General features: G+C 42.3%; 1 protein-coding gene across 14 annotated transcripts in view; it reads right to left on the minus strand.

Moving 5' to 3' along the window:
* Positions 1-4,281, minus strand: part of CAPRIN2 (caprin family member 2) — a 47,260-nt gene extending 42,979 nt beyond the window's left edge. For 7 of the 14 annotated variants that reach the window (XM_032432637.1, XM_032432636.1, XM_032432635.1 and 4 more), the window contains exons 1-3: positions 4,067-4,281; positions 2,668-2,933; positions 654-716 (exon numbers count right to left, since the gene is read on the minus strand). In XM_032432637.1, the coding sequence (XP_032288528.1) occupies positions 654-716; positions 2,668-2,919 (315 nt within the window). In that variant the 5' untranslated portion in view covers positions 2,920-2,933; positions 4,067-4,281. The other 7 variants (XM_032432633.1, XM_032432639.1, XM_032432643.1 and 4 more) reach the window with 5 other exon arrangements.
* Between the last annotated feature and the right edge of the window lie 15,328 nt (positions 4,282-19,609).

A 19,609-nucleotide genomic window follows, 5' to 3' on the forward strand; every position in this document is an offset into this window, starting at 1 on the left:
CCAAGACATGTGATCAGGCAAACATCAATAAAGCACTTTTTTTATTTCCATATTGCAAAAACTTTCACCACATTAGATAAAACTTACAGTTACCAGGTATACCATAGACAGTATTTTTAAAAGTTGCAAATACTCTTTTATTGTAAGGTTTAAAAAAGAAAAAGTCCAGATAAACATGCCTCCTGAGAGGTGACATGGCAATCTAGGAAAGAATGGTAGGGAGAAAACACAAAAGGGATTAAGGGGAAGCAAAAGGAGAAAACCTAGGCAAGCTAGAATAAATACTTTGACATTTTAGAGCAGAAAGATGACCAGTTTAGAATAAATCAGTGAGCAGTGGAAAGCTAGTCTTCCCTCCAACTTCTTCTTCAGTCCACCCTAGCGAAAGTTTAATTTAAATCCATATGTTAACTCTTAGCAATGGTCTACATTTTCACTCTTAAATGTAACAACCCACACCCCATCCATACCATCTGCTAGAGCAAAAGAAATCTGTAAGATCTCATAGGTGAAGATGACAGTCTTTTGAAAAATCCAATGGATTTTCTTCATTGGTCTTATCAAATCTTTGGTCTCATCAAACCCATCTAGAGTTTTATTAAGAAAAAAAAAAAAAAACAGCAAGTGTGACCAAAGGATCATAAACCACTTACCAACTGGTCTGGATTAAGTTGCTCCCCATTTTTCAGGCGATCCTTGTAGTCTTCCAGTTTGAGCTACAAAAGAGAAACTTGTATCTACTATAGTCTGATACAAAATTCTGAAGAAATAAACTAAGTAACAGAGTGCTTCTTATGAAAACAAAGTTCTTGAAGTAAGCTATTAATCTGTAAGAATACCAGTTTACTATAAGCCAAGCAGCAACTGTAGGTTAAGGTCCAGTCAGGGAAAAAAATATTACAATCAACATTAGTCTGGAATTAGAATGAAGTTAAGCAGTAATAAAACTCTTTTCTCTTCATGGCCTCTATTTATTATTAGACTACTTAACACATAGGGACTTAACTAGTCAATCATATGCCCTTAACCCAGTGCTGCTCAACCAGGGGCAATTCTGACCCTCAGGGATCTATGGCAATGTCTAGAGATTATTTTTGGTTGTCACTACTTGGGAGGATGGGAAGGAGGTGAAGAGTGCTACTGGCATCTTGTGCATAGAAGCCAGGGATGCTGCTAATCATCCTACAATGCAGAGGATAGCCCCTCCCCCAACCAACAAAGAATTATCTGGCACAAAATGTCAGTAGCATTTAGGCTGAGAAATCTTGCTCCAACCTCATGCTTAAACTATTAGTTACCTGTTGAATTATGTGGCATTTGTCCAATAGCAAACTTCTTAATGGAAGTATAGAAATGTAAAAGGTATAAGGTATTTTCTCTAGCATTAATACTTAAAGCTTTTTTTCATATTAAATTTGATATTTCAGTAAATACATGACAATTTGCATTTATTGTCCCCGTAATGACATGACCCACTATGGTATTCTAAAAGCAGTATTTAGGCTCCTCCCATACTAGCTTTATAGCTTTAAAGTGCTTTCCCAGAAGCTTGAAACAAAAGCATTGGTACTGACCAGATTAAGTATTCAAAATTAAAGAAGTACTATAGTTAAGCTAGAGAGTATAAATACATGTATTCATGTAGTTCCTCTGCCTGGGGAGGAAGACATTAGTCTCCATCAACAGATCCTGCTTTGAATGGATCCTGCTTTTTACTAGTTTCCCACAGTGGCAGGAAATTTGTGCTGACCCAGGCACACTCACCTTATCACACTTGTGATCAACTGCATAACTGCATGCATTCAAAAGACAACAAAAGACAACTGGTGAGAGCTAGGGCCACAGGGAAGCTACTAATAACTGGCCTTTCTTCACTATCTTCACTACCTGGGTGGGCGGGGCGACAACACAGAGTCAACTAGACTCGATCTCTTCACACTCCTCCATTAAAAGCAACTATCCTAAGGTTTAACTAGGTCATAGAATAAAAATATGCAGGAGTTCCCAGGTCCAGACAGTCACTCACTCACCTCACTATCACAAGCAAGAGAATACTGACACAACAAAGCAACATGCAGTACTGTTTCACAGGCTACATGACTCAGGAAATGAGCAATGAGTAGGATCTTTACATCAGCATTTACTGTAACGTTAGGCTGATTATAAGGCGTCTCTTCATAAGGCTTTCTACAATGCTTTCACCTGCCAGTCTTAAACGATCACCTAGCAACACAAAAATCGGTGCTAAAACGTTTCCTGGCTCTATCATCACTGAAGCTTCCAACAACCGCAGCAGCTATACTGCAATATCCACTGCTGCAGAAAGTCACAAGGAAAACAAGCTAAAAAAAATCAGGAAACATTGATACTACACTCAAAGAATTAATCTGACCTGAGCTTGCTACCTCTTCAAGTATTTCAACAGTAGCATATGTAATAATTTTACTATGAAGAATATTTTTGTTTAGTTATGCTGAAAAATCAAACAGAAAATGTTTAATATACCTAATATTTAACCTGCTCATATGTTTCCAGCCAGCTAAATCCCAAGGTTACATCTTTTAGGAAAGAATACCTATGAGCCCTGACAGAAAGTAAAAATGTCAGTTCCCTGACCCTTTAATTAAAGATGGTCCATATACAGGGATGGGAGGGGGAGAAAGTTACCTTCTTTTTCTCGATGTTTCTAATTTTGTGTTTAAGGCATATGAGTCCATTATCAATATATGTCTCATATGCTTGGGAAGGAGAGGCAGCAGAACTGAGAGTAGACTGCAAGGGGCTCATGGCCCGCTGGCTTTCCCCATGCTGATTGTGGTTCACTTGGGGCTTGGCTGACTTCATATTCCCCTCTCTTCCCTCCTCTGAACGGCCTGAAGGTGACTGGTAACCAAAAGGAGATGAAGAGAGTTGCACCATTGAAACAGATGAAGCTGAAGGAAGAAAAAAAAAAAGAGTCAGATATAAAAGTAAATTCAGAGTAGAGGAATACACGGAAGCTTTAACTTCCTTGAGAAGGCTAGACCTACTCCCTCAAAATTCTCTTCCACAGAAGTGAGCTCAAAACCCAGTTATGCTTTAGGTACTGTGCTTCCATTTCACTACTTTTAAGGCGATTAGTACCAAGCACCAGCGCCTTTACGTAGGCAAAATCTACAATACGGGGGGATGTTTCCAGAAATTCAACTTTCCACAGAGGGAGAACTGCTAATCAAGCAATGGCTTCAGAGCTCCTCTCTTCTCTTAAGGTCAATCCACATTCTGAATAATTTCTATGGTCAAATGATGACACACAAAAAAATAAGCTCTCCCCATTAGGATCTTAAGGCAGCCCTTCAAACCTCTCTACATTATCCCTCACCACTAGCCCCAAACCCAATCATAAACAACGCCATTTAAGAGAAAATCCCACACACAAAATTCTTTTAGAGCCTCATTCACTAACTAAAGAGTAGCTTCTTGAACAAGACCCCTAACTTCCCTTCGCTTGGTCTGGGGCCTACAAGGCAAGTCCGTCACTACTGGACATTTGTAGCGAGGTACTTGCATGCGCCCCGAGTTGGTTTTCTGTTCCGTTTAGACTAAACCGTAACCATTCACACCACACCAGTTTAAAGGCTCATCTTCGCGAGCCTTACACCGCCCTGGAAAGTGGTCCTCGCACCCCCTTCCCCCCCCCCCGCGCATCACCTTACTGAGCACCCCCGAAGCAAGGGCATAACAGGCCCCATGCAGGCCAGCGCTGATCCTCAGCCCCCGCAGGGGCCAGCGCGAGAGTCGCCTCCACGGGGCGGCCACTTCAGCGCCCCGAGGGCACCGACCCGCGCCCCTCCCACAAGCCTTCCGGACGCCAAGGCACCAGGCTGGGGTCCCTTCTGCAGGTGCCCCTGGGGAGGCCGACCTGGAAGAAAACGCACAGGCCACGTGCCCTCGACCGCCCCGCCCCGAGGATGCCGAGCCGCCCTTCCACCTCACCGCCGCGGCAGCCACCCAGCCCTGCCCACCCTAGTCGGGTGGGCAGCCTCCCCACGCCGCGTCGACCCAGGCCGCCGCAGCTCGGCTTCACCTCCGCAGGCCGCCGAGGCCGCTGCCGCTGCCGCAGCCCGGGCCCGCCTTCGAAAGCCGGCGGGAGCCAGGAGAGCTGCGGAGGTGGACTGGCGCCACCCCGCACTTGCGTCTCCTCCTCCCGCCTCCTCCCTCTCCCCTCCCTGTGCTCGCTGGCGGCGTCTGCGGCGCCCGGCACTCCGCCGACTAAGCCGCTCTCGCCCAGGCCCGCCCTTTCCGCCGCGCGGGGCTTATATAGGCGCCCCCCGCCCCCATCCGCCCGCACGCGCATTCTCGGGCCGCCCCGGCACCGCCTCCTTCCGGTGCCCCAGTCCCCTCTGCCGCCGCCACCGCGGGTCTCGGCCCCGGAGGGCGTTTGTTCCAGGCCCGGCTGCGACGGGAAATCGGTCGCGAGAGGGCGCGTTTTCCCCGCGATTGCGCAGATTGCGGGGCCCCAGGTGGGCCCGGTGTGTCGCCGAGAGTCAACGGGCCATAAACCCAGCAGCCCTGCCCGACCTTGCTGATTGCACGCGGGTAACTAGTGGATGTGCGACCTTGAACAGGTGATTTCGATCGTCAGAAAAGGGCAGCGCGCCCTTTGTGGAATTACCAGTGAAACGAGCTGGAGCCTCTGGGGTTCAGGTGCGCATTCTTGAAATGCTGGCGTGCCTTTGCCCTCCCAGATTCCATCCTTCACAGTAGGATGGGGGAAATCACTGTTTGTTCAGAAAGGACTCAGCCTGTGAGAGCAGAATGCCCCGAATCAGCATTGCCATAAAAACGGAGTGAGACTCGGCGCAGCCCTCGATATAAGATTATGTTTATTTAGGCTATGTCATTTGCCGCTTTGAAGCAAACGGATCTGTTGGCACTCAGAGAAAAGACTGATAAAAATCTTGGTAAGGTTGCATAAAATCAACCGAAAAGGCTGGAAACACATCACTGTTTCTGAAGAAAGGCATGGTGTTTCTCATACCAAACTAATAATGGGGGGGGGGGGGGGGACACCCAGCAACATCTGGGCCCCAACTTGTGTCCAGCTATGACACCACATAGAATTGATTTAGGTCCTGTCCCTGAGGCTCTGATAAAATTTATTTAGACCAGCAAGAAAAGAATAAAGTCAAAAATATAATCAAGGAAACAATGGTCCAGTTTAAAAAGTGTCAGCCAAGCCCACGCAAAAATTATGATTTTTAACATTCCCTGATACAGTATTTTGCCACTTACTATCTCTGTTCTTTTCAGTCCCTCCTGAAGTAATGTACCTGAATGTTGCATTTTAGCTTTGAATCTCTGAATCCCATATGTGACCTTGAGGGTAAGACAAATACTAGACTGTCCATTTGTTTCATTGTTTATAACTAGAGAGAACAGAAGCTGCTGAACATGAAAGGAAACAAAACTGGACATAGTTTTAAGAAAAATGTGAAGGACACACTTTTGGATCAATGAGAAGGCACAAAGTTACAGCACAGGTTATGACTGTTGTAGCCTGAACTAATACCTAAGAATGGTATTTCAGTCATATTAATCATGATATATTTGCCTTCTAACTGACCAGGGAAAAACTATCCCTTGGGTCATATAGATCTGGCCATAGGTCCTAAATATTCCATTAAATGGAATAATTTGGAGTAAATCTGTATGAATTTATTTCCCAAAATGGACTCAGAAAATGAATCGAGAAGGAATGCAAAAACAAAAATAATTAAATTTCAAGTCCAGTAAGGTATAGCATAACATAACATTTGTGGGAGATTGTAGCTCAGTAGATAACATTGCAGTGATGTCTTCTGAAAAAAAGAAAAAAGTGATTCAGGAAAAAAGCTTTCCTGCTAGAGTAGATCTTTTAAGCCAGTGAATCTGGTTTATTTTGGAACGACATGCCCAAAGCACAAATTTATCATCTATTTTCCTCTCCCCCACTCCCTATTTTCTACAGCACCTTGATTTGTCTTGCCAACTATAAGGTAATTTGTGGAAAGTCCCCTTCAAGCTTAGCAAAGAAATACTATATTTAAAATGTGATTTTTTAAAAAAGTGTCACTTCCAATCCAGAGGGAAAGAATACATACATTCAGTCATTCAACAAATATTTATCATTATATGTCAGTTATATCTCAATAAACCTGGGGGGAGACAGATTGGGCATCTGCTATGTGTTGGGTGATAGGGATATAATGGTAAGTGAGACACATGTAGCCCCTGCTCTCTTGGAGCTGAGAGGGAATTCAATAAAAGCTGCAGGAATAAATAGCAAAAACAACCAAGTCAATAAAATAGAAAAACAAAAATACTAAAGATTTGTAATGGATGGTTTGTTTGATTTCTATAAAAACAGCCAAACTTTACAACCCTTGAAAATGTGAAGGTTTTATATGTGCATTGTCTGGCAAATGTATGGTTCCCGCAGGGATGGTTATACTGTAGTCACTGAAAATTAGTGTAGCTTCATGTTGTTGAAACTGGAAAGATTAATTCACGAAAGGATGCTGAAGCTGGAAGCATATGAGTGGAGATACAAGAAATGATCTTAGAAATTTTGTTATGGGTGATAGAAATCTGCTTCTCTGTGGTTCTGCAAGGCTTTGCAAAGTGTTAACATGAGGAAAAAAAGGGACCAAGAAAAATAACAAGAAGTCTAAGAAAGACAGAGATTCTCAGGAAACATCTAATCAAGTAAAATTGTTTAAAATACTGCACTTTCACATGCTTTCAGATTCATAAGGTATCTTTTCAAATATCTGAGGAGAGAAACTTATGAAAATAAAGGACTGGCCAATATAGACTTCAGGCAAAAACAAAAAGTTGCCATAATAGTTTCAGGCATTTTTGAGAGAATTCCTATAGCTTCTAAAGTTAATATTCATGTGGGCTTATTTTTTCATAAAATTATAATACCACATTCCCAGTGGTTCGGTTTATACTGTTTTTCTGGTATTGGAATTAATGCAGTAATAGTACTTCACCTTTAAGTCCCTTTGAAATAAAAATTCTTGGGGCGCCTGGCTGGCGCAATTGGAGGAGGATGCGACTCTTGATCTTGGGGTCGTGAGTTTGAGCCCCACGCTGAGTACAGAGATTACAAAAAAAATAAACTTTATATATATGTATGAATAAAAATTCGTAGGAGAGAAAGGATCAGTGTAGAACTTGCGAATGTGTGTGTGGTCAATAATATCAAGCCCATAAATATATAATTTCTGTCCAACTTCCAAATATTGTAAAGTGTCAAGAACACAGACTTTGGAGCCACACAAAACTATATTTCATTCTGATGCCCCTTAGTTGAGTGATCTTGGGCACGTTACTCAAATTCTCTGGGCCTCAGATCCTTGAGCTATAAGACAGACATAATAATACCTGCTTAACGGTGTTTTTAAAGACTTTAGTTCACTTACGAAAAAGCATATTTTGGGGGGGCTGGCTGGCTCAGTCAGTGAAGCGTGTGACTCTTGATCTCAGGGTTGTGGGTTTGAGCCTCACCTCCGGTATACAGATTACTTAAAAATAAAGTCTTTTTTTTTTTTTTTAAAGAAAAAGGAAAAGCATATCTCTTGGTAAGGGACCACAAAAACCTATCCTTCATGGAGGTATCTTCATTTGCTGCTTTTCTGACAATGCAGAACCCCGCATTTCTCCTGCTAGCCTGAGGAGAACTAGAGAATTTTAGGGCTGTGAAATCCCTCCCTTATCTTGAAGATAAGACAAGTAAAGGTTCTGGTCATCTAGGAGTTTTCCAAGGACCTAAAGAATCTAGGTCTCCTGCCTACTAGTGCAAAGGGCATCCCAAGTTTTTCACCCCTTTTCCTTGCTACTTCCATAGAAAATATAGAAGTAGGCAATTAATTACACTAGCAGAATTGAAGCTAAAAGGAATAAACAATTCAGTATTACATCTTCAAAGGAATTCAGTCAGTAAGACATCTTAAAACAGTCTTATATTTTGACCCAATAGTCCTATTTTAGGAACTTCACCTATGGAAATAAGCAGAGATGTAGACAATAATTTATTTATAAAATTTTTTTAATTTAATTTTATTATGTTAGTCACCATACATTACATCATTAGTTTTTGATGTAGTGTTCCATGATTCATTGTTTGCGTATAACACCCAGTGCTCCATGCAGAACATGCCCTCTTTAATACCCATCACCATCCTCCTCCCCACTAAAACCCTCAGTTTGTTTCTCAGAGTCCATAGGCTCTCATGGTTTGTCTCCCCCTCCAACTTCCCCCCCTTCATTTTTCCCTTCCTACTATCTTCTTTTTATTTTTTTAACATATAATGTATTATTTGTTTCAGAGGTACAGGTCTGTGATTCATCAGTCTTACACAATTCACAGCGCTCACCATAGCACATACCCTCCCCAATGTCCATCACCCAACCACCCCATCCCTCCCACCCCCACCACTCCAGTAACCCTCAGTTTGTTTCCTGAGATTAAGAATTCCTAATATCAGTGCGATCATATGATACTTGTCTTTCTCTGATTGACTTATTTCGCTTAGCTTAATAACCTCTAGTTCCATCTAAGTCATTGCAAATGGCAAGATTTCGGGTTTTTTGATGGCTGTGTAATATTCCATTGTATATATATACACCACATCTTTTTTTTTTTAACATTTTATTTATTTATTTGACAGAGAGAGACACAGCGAGAGAGGGAACACAAGCAGGGGGAGTGAGAGAGTGAGAAGTAGGCTTCCTGCAGAGCAGGGAGCCCGCAGTAGGGCTCGATCCCAGGACCCTGGGATCATGACCTGAGCCGAAGGCAGGCACTTAACGACTGAGCCACCCAGGCACCCCTACACCACATCTTCTTTATCCACTCATCTGTTGATGGACATCTTGGCTCTTTCCATAGTTTGGCTATTGTGGACATTGCTGCTTATTTATAAAAATGTTAATTACAGCATTTTTTAAGTGATGAAAAATGATAACAACCTAGGCATTCAATGATAGAGTAATAACTAAGTAAGGTGACTCTGATCCATGAATTATAATTCCAGCAATACAAATAATCTGTTTAAAGAATATTCAATAACATGATATGTGAAGTTTTAAAAAAAGTAGGATAATACCATGACATAAAACATTATTAATACAGTTGTGATTTTGTAAAATGTTTAATTTTAAATATGCATAGGAAAGGTTAGAAGTTATTTTCCTCTGTTGTTTATAGCATATGTTTATTCTAGATATCAAATAAGAAAAAAATTCTCTCCAAAGGTAACCACTATTAATTTTTTTTGCTTATCTTCCAGATTTATTTCCAAGCAAATATGTGTATAATTTTATTTACAAAAATGGGAATGAACTAAACATATGTGGTAATTCTATTTTCACTTAAAATATAGTAAGCATTTTTCTATTAAAACAAATTTTAACTTTTTATTTTTTAATGTAAGCTCTACACCAAACATGAAGCTTGAACTCAAAACCCCAAGATCAGGGGCACCTGGGTGGCTTAGTAGGTTGAGTGTCTGCCTTCAGCTCGGGTCCCTGATCCCAGGGTCCTGGGTTGGAGACACACGTGGGGCTCCCTGCTCAGCGGGAAGCCTGTTTCTCCCTCTGCCCCTCCCCCTGCTTGTGCTTTCTCTCTCTCTCAAATACATAAAAATCTTTTTAAAAAATACAAAGAATAAAAAAAAAAAAAGACCCCGAGATCAAGAGTCTCATACTCTACCAACTGAGCCAGCCAGGTGCCCCACAAATTTTAACTCTGAGTTAGCTTTGGGAGATAGAATTTCATATGATTTTAATTCTCTTCTTGTTACTTTCCTGTGAACAAGTTAGAAATTAGAAAAATAGGCTTTTATGTGATAGCTCATTATTTAATAGAAATGTTAGTTATCCAAATAGGAACCACAACAGTAATATATGATAGTAAGTATTTGAGTAAATGGTCACCTGCATAATTCTTCCTCTCATAAAAGGACAAGATTCCTAAATGAAACATGAAAAAGTTATCCTAAAAAAGTACAACTTATTTTGCCATTTGAAAAACACTTCTGGGGCGCCTTGGTGGCTCAGTTGGTTAAGTGACTGCCTTCCGCTCAGGTCATGATCCCAGTGTCGTGGGATCAAGCCCCGCATCAGGCTCCCTGCTCGGCGGGAAGCCTGCTTCTCCCTCTCCCACTCCCCCTGCTTGTGTTCCCTCTCTCGCTATCTCTCTCTCTCTCTGTCAAATAAATAAAATCTTTAAAAAAAAAAAAAAAAAAAAACACTTCTTATTCACCATCACTTTGTTATCCCAGAACTTCTCACATAAATTATTTACTCATTTTTAATAAGCAATAGGTGTGACACATGGATGAGGGGGCAGAAGGCTGGCTGAAGACAAAACACAAGCTGACACCCGGCCACCTCCCCCTACCCCCCACTCCTGGGTGAGACATGTGTGACATTCTTCCAGGGATCTCCCAAATATCTTAATGTTAATACCTTGCTAAAGGGGAAAATAACCTTAACTTGACAATGACAAGACCTCTGGTATCTTGTAGGTATCTTGTATGTCAGTGATCTTTAGCGTATGAAAGTTCTTTCAAAACCTACCTTTTCCTTACTTCCCCAACTCCCAGTCAGCCACTCCTCAAGACCCCCACGCAGCAGCTCTTTCTGCCCACGGGAGAGCCTCTCCCGGTGCTTTAATAAAACCACCAGACGTCTCAAGAATTCTTTCTTGGTGTTGGCTTTGGACTCGACCCCACTGAACCTCACCTATATTCCAAAACCACATCAACCAAGAGCACAGCCATAGAATTATAAATAGATAAATTAAACTTCATCAAAATAGAAAACATTCTGTGCTTCAAAGGACACAATCAAGAAAATGAAAAGGAAAAAAAAAGTTCCCTTGAGACATGTAACTTTGCCATCAGTTTTGATGTGGATACACTGTGATACATAAATGTTGTTGGACAACAGTAGCTTTTAGAGTAAAATATGAAAGGTTTAAAAGGTTGGAAAAAAAGCTCTGCCCCTTACGTATTGAGACACGTTAGCTTTTTCCTTTGTATTTCCATTGTATTGGATAAATAAATGTGAATGTAGAATTGTATAAAAAAAAAAAATGGGGCAACCCTTCGGGTCCCCTCCCTCCTTGGGAGCTTTGTATTATCACTTTGCTATCACTCAATAAACCTTGTTTTGCTGCCCACCACTCTGTCTGGTCTGCCTCTTCATTCTTCAAAGTGGTGTGACCAAGAACCGCGGGCGCTGAGGGAGAAAAAAATCCTGCAACATTTTGGGGGGCTCGTCCAGGATCTCCACCATCATTAAGGACAACCAACCAGTAAAGGTCATCAAACTCCAAATGGTGGTGGTTCAGATGGAGCCTCACGTGGAAGTCAAACCAGACATCTACAGGGGACCGCTTGATATATTGGACGAGAGGAACCCTGACTGTCACCCCATCCAATGTCCCTGACCAGCAGGAAGTAGCTATGATCAGTCATCGCCCTTTTTCCCTAACAGCAGTTACAGTTACCTCTTCAGAGGGGAGAATGATGAAGGATAGCTGGAAGGCAGGCAGGCAGGGACAAAACCCCTGCCCTACGAGGAAACCGCCCTTGAAAGGATTTTGTATCACCCTGGAAGGAGCCCTCCACCTTTTCCACATGATAGATAAGGGGACAAAAACCTGATTGGATGACAGGCTTAGGGAGGGTTAATCAAATTAAAACAGCCTGTCAACAAGCCCCTAAAAACCCCTAGACTTAGAAACTCTGGTGGTAATCTTTTCAAGTCCCCTCCCTCCTTGGGAGCTTTGTATTATCACTTTGCTATCACTCAGAAAAACTCACTTTGTTGCCCACAAAAAAAAAAAAAAAAAAAAATGAAGACAATCCACAGAATTGGAAAAATATTTGCAAATCACATACCTCATAAGGTACTTGTATCATCAATAACATATATCGTATTATATATTATTATATATATGTTTTTAAATTTTTTTATTATTTTTTAATCATTAAAATATTGAGCAGCTAGGAAGATACAAAAATCATTAAAAACATCGTCAAAGGGGGCGCCTGGGTGGCTCAGTCGTTAAGCATCTGCCTTCGGCTCGGGTCATGATCCCAGGGTCCTGGGATCAAGCCCCGCATTGGGCTCCCTGCTTGGCGGGAAGCCTGTTTCTCCCTCTCCCACTCCCCCTGCTTGTGTTCCCTCTCTTCCTGTCTCTCTCTCTGTCAAATAAATAAATAAAATCTTTTAAAAAAAAAATCATCAAGAGGTGAGGCAAATGCACACATCATAGAAAGCCAAGTGTAAGGGGTCACTAAATCACAGCAGTCAAAAGAAAAGTGCTTTAGGAAATCAAGAATGAGATTTCTTCCAGTTATTTTTTTTTTTAAGTAGTTTCCACACCCAGCATGGAGCCCAATATGGGGCTTGAACTCATGACCCTGAGATCAAGACCTGGATGCTTAACCAACTGAGCCACCCAGGTACCCCTTACACATTTTTTTTTTTTAAGATTTTGTTTATTTACCTGACAGAGACACAGCAAGAGAGGGAACACAAGCAGGGGGAGTGGGAGAGGGAGAAGCAGGCTTCCCGCGGAGCAGGGAGCCCGATGCAGGGCTCGATCCCAGGACCCTGGGACCATGACCTGAGCCGAAGGCAGACGCACAATGACTGAGCCACCCAGGCGCCCGGCCCTTACACATTTTTAGATAAGAAAATATAAAGACCTCTTACACTAAATAACAAAAAGACAAACCAATTTTAAAATGGGTTAAAAATCTGATTAGGAATTTCTCCAAAGATGTACAAATAGCCAACAAATACATAAGAAGATGCATAACATCACTGCTCATCAAAGAAATTCAAATCAAAACACAGTGAGATGCCACTTCACACCTATTAGGATGGCTCCAATCAAAATGACAGATAATAATAAATGTTGACAAGGCTGTGGATCAATTGGTTGGAATTCTCACTACTGGTGAGAGTGTAAAATGGTGCAGCCACTTTGGACAACAGTGTGGCGGTTCCTCAGATAAACATGCAGTCTCCATATGACCCAGCAATGCCAAGTATATATTCCTAGCTGTATACCACAAGAAATGAAAACCTATCTCCACCAAAAATTGAAACACAAATTTTCATAGCAGCATTATTCAAATAATCAAAAAGGAGAAGCAATCCAAATGTCTATCAACTGACGAGTGGATAAATAAAATGTGGTGTACTCGTACAAAGGAATATTATTCAACCATCAAAAAGAATGAAGTACACTGGAAACAGCAAAGCTGAACCTTGACAAGACCGCACCATGAGAAAAAGAGCCAGACACAAAGGGCCACATACTGCATGATTCCATTTATGTGACATGTCCAGAATAGACAAATCTATAGTCATAGAGAGTAGATTAGTAGTTGTCTAGGGTTTGGGGGTAGTTTTAGAGGGGAAATGAAGAGTGACTGTTAACTGTATAGGGCTTCCTGGTGGGGGGGATGAAAATGTTCTAAGGTTGAAAGTGGTCATGGTTGCACACTTCTGTGAATATACTAAAAACCGCTAAATTGTAAACTTTAAAGGGGTGAATTGTACGGTGTTGTAGGTTGATTTGTGTCCACCAAAAAAGATATGTTGAAGTGCCTACCCCCAGTACCTGAGAATATAACTTTATTTGGAGATAAGGTCTTTGCAGATGTAATCAAGTTAAGGTGAGGTCATACTGGATGAGGGCGAGCCCCAAATCCACTGGTGTCCTCGTTAGAAGAGAGAGATTTGAAGACGCGGAGGAGAAATGGGAAAGAAGGCCACAGGAAGACAGAGCTAGAGACTGAAGCCCCAGAGCTACAAGGCAAAGAGCACCAGGATTGCCAACAGCCACCAGAAATTAGGAAAAGGAAAGGAGGGATTCTTTCCCAAAACTTTGGAGGGATCATGGCCCTGCTGACACCTTGATTTTGGACTTCTAGTCTCTAGAACTGTGACAGAATACATTTCTGTTGTTTTAAGGCACTTTGTAGTAACTTGTTTTTTTGTTGTTGTTGTTGTTTGGTTTTTGGGATTTTTTTTTTTTTAAAGATTTTATTTATTTATTTGACAGAGCGGGAGAGAGCACAAGTAAGGGGAGCGGCAGGCTGAGGGAGAACCAGGCTCCCCGCCAAGTGGGGAGCCCGATGCGGGGCTCGATCCCAGGACCTGAGCCGAAGGCAGACGCTTAACAACTGAGCCACCCAGGCGCCCCAGTTTGTAGTAATTTGTTACAGCAGCCCTAGGAAACTAACATACATGGTGTGTGGGGTTTATCCTAATAAAGCTGTTTGGTTTTTTTTAGGTTTTTTTTAAGGACCCTGGTTTTAGTTTTGTCATAGTGGAAATTTATATACTCTAATGGCAGAGAGCATCGAAGTGTAGAAGGTGAAGGAAAGCCCTAACCATGAAGATTTCTCCTGGGGAGGCCTGAACTCATATCTCACGCATACCAACTGTTGTAGTTGCCGCCCGTATAATCCATTGGTTCCTGAGTCTTTTATTCTTTCTCGTCTCCAAAATCCTTGTCTCATCCGGGTTTAATTCTGTAACTGGGCCACAGACAAAGCAATCTTGCTTTCTCCCTTGTCTTACAGCACTTACTTCCTCAGTTTATTTCAGATTCTCAGATTTCCTAGGAAGAGCCTAGACTAGAAAACAGTCTGAGATACTTTGCATTCTTCTAGACCCAAAAATTTGCCCCAAGTAATGTTTATTATCCAAAATGCAATACTGTCTCATTTGTACCTTTGGGGTTTTAATTTGTGGAGGTGACTGAGTGACAACACAGAGAGGTCCATGCCATTGAAAGAAGATCTGTGTTCCTTACCTTTCCCACAGGGAGGGGGCCTGCCACCCCACCCAGGGCTGCATGGGGAGCACCAGGTTTTGGTGAGGAGGCAGAAGCAGGAGTGAGGGGAAGGCATAGGCCAGGGCCATGATCGGGGTTTCTGCAGGAAAGACAAGGCCAAGCAAAGTAACCAGTTTAGAGTTGGTTAGTCTGAATAATTTCAGCAGGCTTGGTGCCATAGGGAGTGGTCTCTAGTTGCTGGGGGTGATTTAGGGCAGGGGAAATATTAGCTTGGTGTGTGAGAGGATAAGATGTGTGAGTTCCAGGGGCGCCTGGGTGGCTCAGTCGTTAAGCGTCTGCCTTCGGCTCAGGTCATGATCTCAGGGTCCTGGGATCGAGCCCCACATCGGGCTCCCTGCTTGGCGGGAAGCCTGCTTCTCCCTCTCCCACTCCCCCTGCTTGTGTTCCCACTCTCGCTGTCTCTCTCTGTCAAATAAATAAATAAATAATCTTTAAAAAAAAAAAAAGAGATGTGTGAGTTCCAGACAAGTTGACTTGCAAAAGGGTAAACACCGGCTGTGATTCATGGATGCCATATAGACATCCAGAACCTAAAAGCACAGAACAGATACCCCATTGCTTATTACCTTCAGACCAAGGCTCCCATCGACCCGAGTACACTGTCTGAGAGGGTAACAGCTAAATAATCTTCCCTGTTGTTTGGAATTGTTTGGGAATGAAACTTGTGTTCCCACTTTTATTTTCTTCGGTCATTGCCTCCCTAAAGCCCTGTTCATCCCTCCTCACTGCCAGTCTGTCCCAACAGGTCTGATCATGTCACTTCTCTATCATCACTGAAAGATCAAAACAAACTTTGAGTAGCTCTCTCCTGCCTTCAAGATAAAACGCTCTTTGTTAATTACTGAAATTTTACTTTTGAATAGCTAATGCAGTACAGCCACTCTGCAGAAGGAAACGTCTCCCCCTTCGCTCTTCTCCTCACTTCCCTTCCTCCAAGGCAACCAGCACTGTTTCTTGGGTATCTTTCCGTAGATTTTGATGCACATACAGTAAATACACACACCTATTCTCCCACCACTAACCGTCTTTTTTGGCCAAATGTTTGCATACAAACACTGCCGTTGGGCTTTTTCTCTCCTGACGGAATCTCTCTGCAGTCCTCCCGGGTCACCGTCCAAGGCGCTTCCTTGTTCTTTCAAACCAGGTTCGTTCACACTGTTTAAATGTATTATGGAGGGGCACCTGGGTGGCTCAGTTGTTAAGCGTCTGCCTTCGGCTCAGGTCATGATCCCAGGGTCCTGGGATCGAGCCCCGCGTCGGGCTCCCTGCTCAGCGGGAAGCCTGCTTCTCCCTCTCCCTCTCCCCCTGCTTGTCGTTCCTGCTCTCGCTCTCTCTCTATCAAATAAATAGATAAAATCTTATAAAAAGTAAATAATTAAATAAATGTATTATGGCACCAGTTTTATTCAACCCCACCTCTAGTGAAGAAGACTAAGGGTATTTCTGACCTTTTGCCGTGACAAACAATGCCTCAAGGAATAGTCTTATTCATATACCATTTTGCACATTTGTGAGAGTGTCTGGCAGAGAAATCCTTAAAGGCAGAATTACTGAATCAGTTGTACTTGGGTAAGTGTTGCCAAATCACTCCGCCCCCATTAAAGGCAGTACCACTGAGATTCCCATCAGCAACAATGAAGCCCATTTACCTCACCTTCATGAACATGTGTAGCAGCTGCCATGTGCCCTGCTCACATTCCAAACACCCGACAGTGTGTTCCTGTGATTTACAACTGTCAGCATCTGCATCCTCGTGCCTGAGGACCTACCCTTCCCGTCCCTAGTCACAGAAAGTGCTCTGTAGGATTGCGGGGGAGGTCAGATGTACAGAAAATTACACACACCCCCATACACACACACACACACACACACACACACAAACAGCAGCCCTCACCCGTGACTTTTCAGGTCCTTCATTCCTCGGGTGGGACAGTTCTGAAATTTTTATGTTGCCTTATCTCCCAGAATTTTCCCACAAGGTAGCTCGGGGCTTAATAATGTCCCTTTTATTAGCTGCCTTACTTTCTCTATGTCATGTCCCTACTTCCCTGTCCAGTGTCCCTTTCTAGCTGTCCAATTTGAAATGCCTTCCTTGGTTTCTTTTTGTTTGAAATTAAAATCAGGCAAAAGTGGGGTGGGCCAGGTCCACCTCCCCAAAAGTAATTGAGCTGCTTCTTATTATTTGATCTCAATGTTCCTCTATCTGTTTCACGCTCATCACAATATTGATATCTTTCAGTCTATTGGCAACTAATCTCTTTAAAACCATGCTGTTTTCATTAAAGCTTTAAAGCAGATGTCTGTGCCAGAATAAATTCAGTGAATTACCTATTTTAAAAATAAGAATATTTTGTTGGGATGAGCACTGGGAGTTATATGTAAGGGATGAATCACGAAATTCTACTCCTGAAACCAATATTATATGTTAACTAACTTGAATTTAAATAAAAATAAAATAAAATAATAAGAATATTTACCCGGGCACCTGGGTGGCTCAGTTGGTTGAGTGTCAGACTCTTGATTTCAGCTCAGGTTTGATCTCAGAGTCGTGGGATGGAGCCCCACGGGGTGTGGGGGTGGCCCTCCGTGCTCAGCAGGGAGTCTGCTTCTCCCTCTCTCCCTCTCCCTTTACCCTCCCCCACCCCTGCTCATGCTCTCTATTAAATAAATAAATCTTAAAAACAAAAAGAATATTTACCTTAACCTCAGGAGGAATTGTGAGAGAATGCTTACTGTTTTTCTGTAGGCTGACAATGAAATGATTCTTGGTGGGCACCTGGGTGGCTCAGTCGGTTAAGTGTCTGCCTTCAGCCGGGGTCCTGGGATTGAGCCCCACATCTGGCTCTCTACTCAGCCAGAAGCCTGCTTCTCCCTCTCCCTCTGCTGTTCCCCCTGCTCATTCTCTCTCTCTGTCAAATAAATAATATCTTTAGAAAAAAATAAAAAGTAAATAAAAAATAAGTGGATTTCAACCCCCAACCTTCCACTCTTCATGCCTTGTAGCCAGGAATTCAAGGACTTTCTGCTTATAGCCAGGTGAAAAGATGCCAAATCTGTCAAGATAAAAGAATAATAATAATAATAATAATAAGGATAATATGAAGTTTAAAGTTTGGTACAGCAGAAACTTTTTTTTTTTTTTTTTTTAAAGATTTTATTTATTTATTTGAGAGAAAGAATGAGATAGAGAGAGCATGAGAGCCAGAGGGAGAAGCAGACTCCCCGCTGAACAGGGAGCCCGATGCGGGACTCGATCCCGAGACTGCAGGATCATGACCTGAGCCGAAGGCAGTCGCTTAACCAACTGAGCCACCCAGGCGCCCCTATACAGCAGAAACTTTTATACCTTGTTCATCACAAAGAGGAGGCAGAGAAACTGAAGCAGTCCCTGCCCCCAGGTTTGGCAATGAAGAAGCTGAAAAGAACCAGGCACATTGACTGGAACTATATTAAAATTTTTTATTTCTTAAAAAAAAAAATAGACTTCATGAATTTCCCATTGCCCTCTTTTTCTTAGAAATAATTACTATTAGTTTAGTTTTAAAAGTACTTTTGAGTAAATAACATGCTTTTCCATGTTGTTTGTAAAGACTAATTTTTCTAAGAAACCAATGAGTTAAAAGGTAGCGATTGTTCAAATAAGCTTATTTACATGCTAAGACTGAACAACAAACTGATATCTGCTCTGCTATAATATGGTAATATAGCAAGTGAAAAAAGTAATATAACAAAAACTATGTGCTCATATCATGTAATCTAATACTCGTGGCAACCCTATGAGTTAGTTACCGTTGTTTACAGAAAAGGAAGTTAAGACACAGGGAGGTTGAATAACATCCCCAAAGTCAAACAACTAGTATGTGACATTTAGTCATTTTCTTTTTAATTTCTATCCATTGATTTTTTTTTTGTTTCTATCCTGTTTTTTTATTTTCAAGAGATCATTTTATTCTTTTAAATATGGCTTTTAAAAAAACATTTCAGGGGCGCCTGGGTGGCTCAGTCGTTAAGCATCTGCCTTCGGCTCAGGTCATGGTCCCAGGGTCCTGGGATCGAGCCCCACATCGGGCTCCCTGCTCATCAGGGAGCCTGCTTCTCCCTCTCCCACTCCCCCTGCTTGTGCTCCCTCTCTCTCTCTCTGTGTCTCTGTCAAATAAATAAATAAAATATTTTTAAAAACATTTCATTCTTTCTTCATGAATGCAAAAGCTTCTTCTATTACTCTGAGACCATAACTTACAGGTCTTAATTTTTTTGATTCGGCTACTGTCTCAGTTTCCTCCAAATTCTTTTCTGTTTGTTTTTATCTCTACATTTTCATGCTGAAGATTTTCCTCAAATGTCTTGTAATTCTTATGTATTCATATATAGTTTAGAGTGAGGCACTAAAACCTAACAAGAAAATCTGTGTGGGGAAGGGGTAGACTTCCTGGCCTTGGCAAGTGTCGACCTGGCTGCCAGCATTCTGGGAGTCAAGTTAGAGGAAGAGACTTGAGAATCTTACTTTGCAAGATATTGATTTCCTTAGTCCCCCTGCTTTCTGCAGCGCTCCCTGTCTTTCCCCCTGCCTGAACTTGGAGTCCCTCCACTCAATACCCTTCCTTTTTCTGCGGGGGGGGGGGGGGGGGGGGGGGGGGGAAGGAGGGGGTTGAAGGGTTGCCTGTGGTGTGAAAAGGGATTTGGGACCTAACTGCT

The sequence above is a fragment of the Phoca vitulina genome, unplaced genomic scaffold (genome assembly GCF_004348235.1).
Source record: "Phoca vitulina isolate PV1807 unplaced genomic scaffold, GSC_HSeal_1.0 scaffold49, whole genome shotgun sequence".
Classification (NCBI taxonomy): Eukaryota; Metazoa; Chordata; class Mammalia; order Carnivora; family Phocidae; genus Phoca; species Phoca vitulina.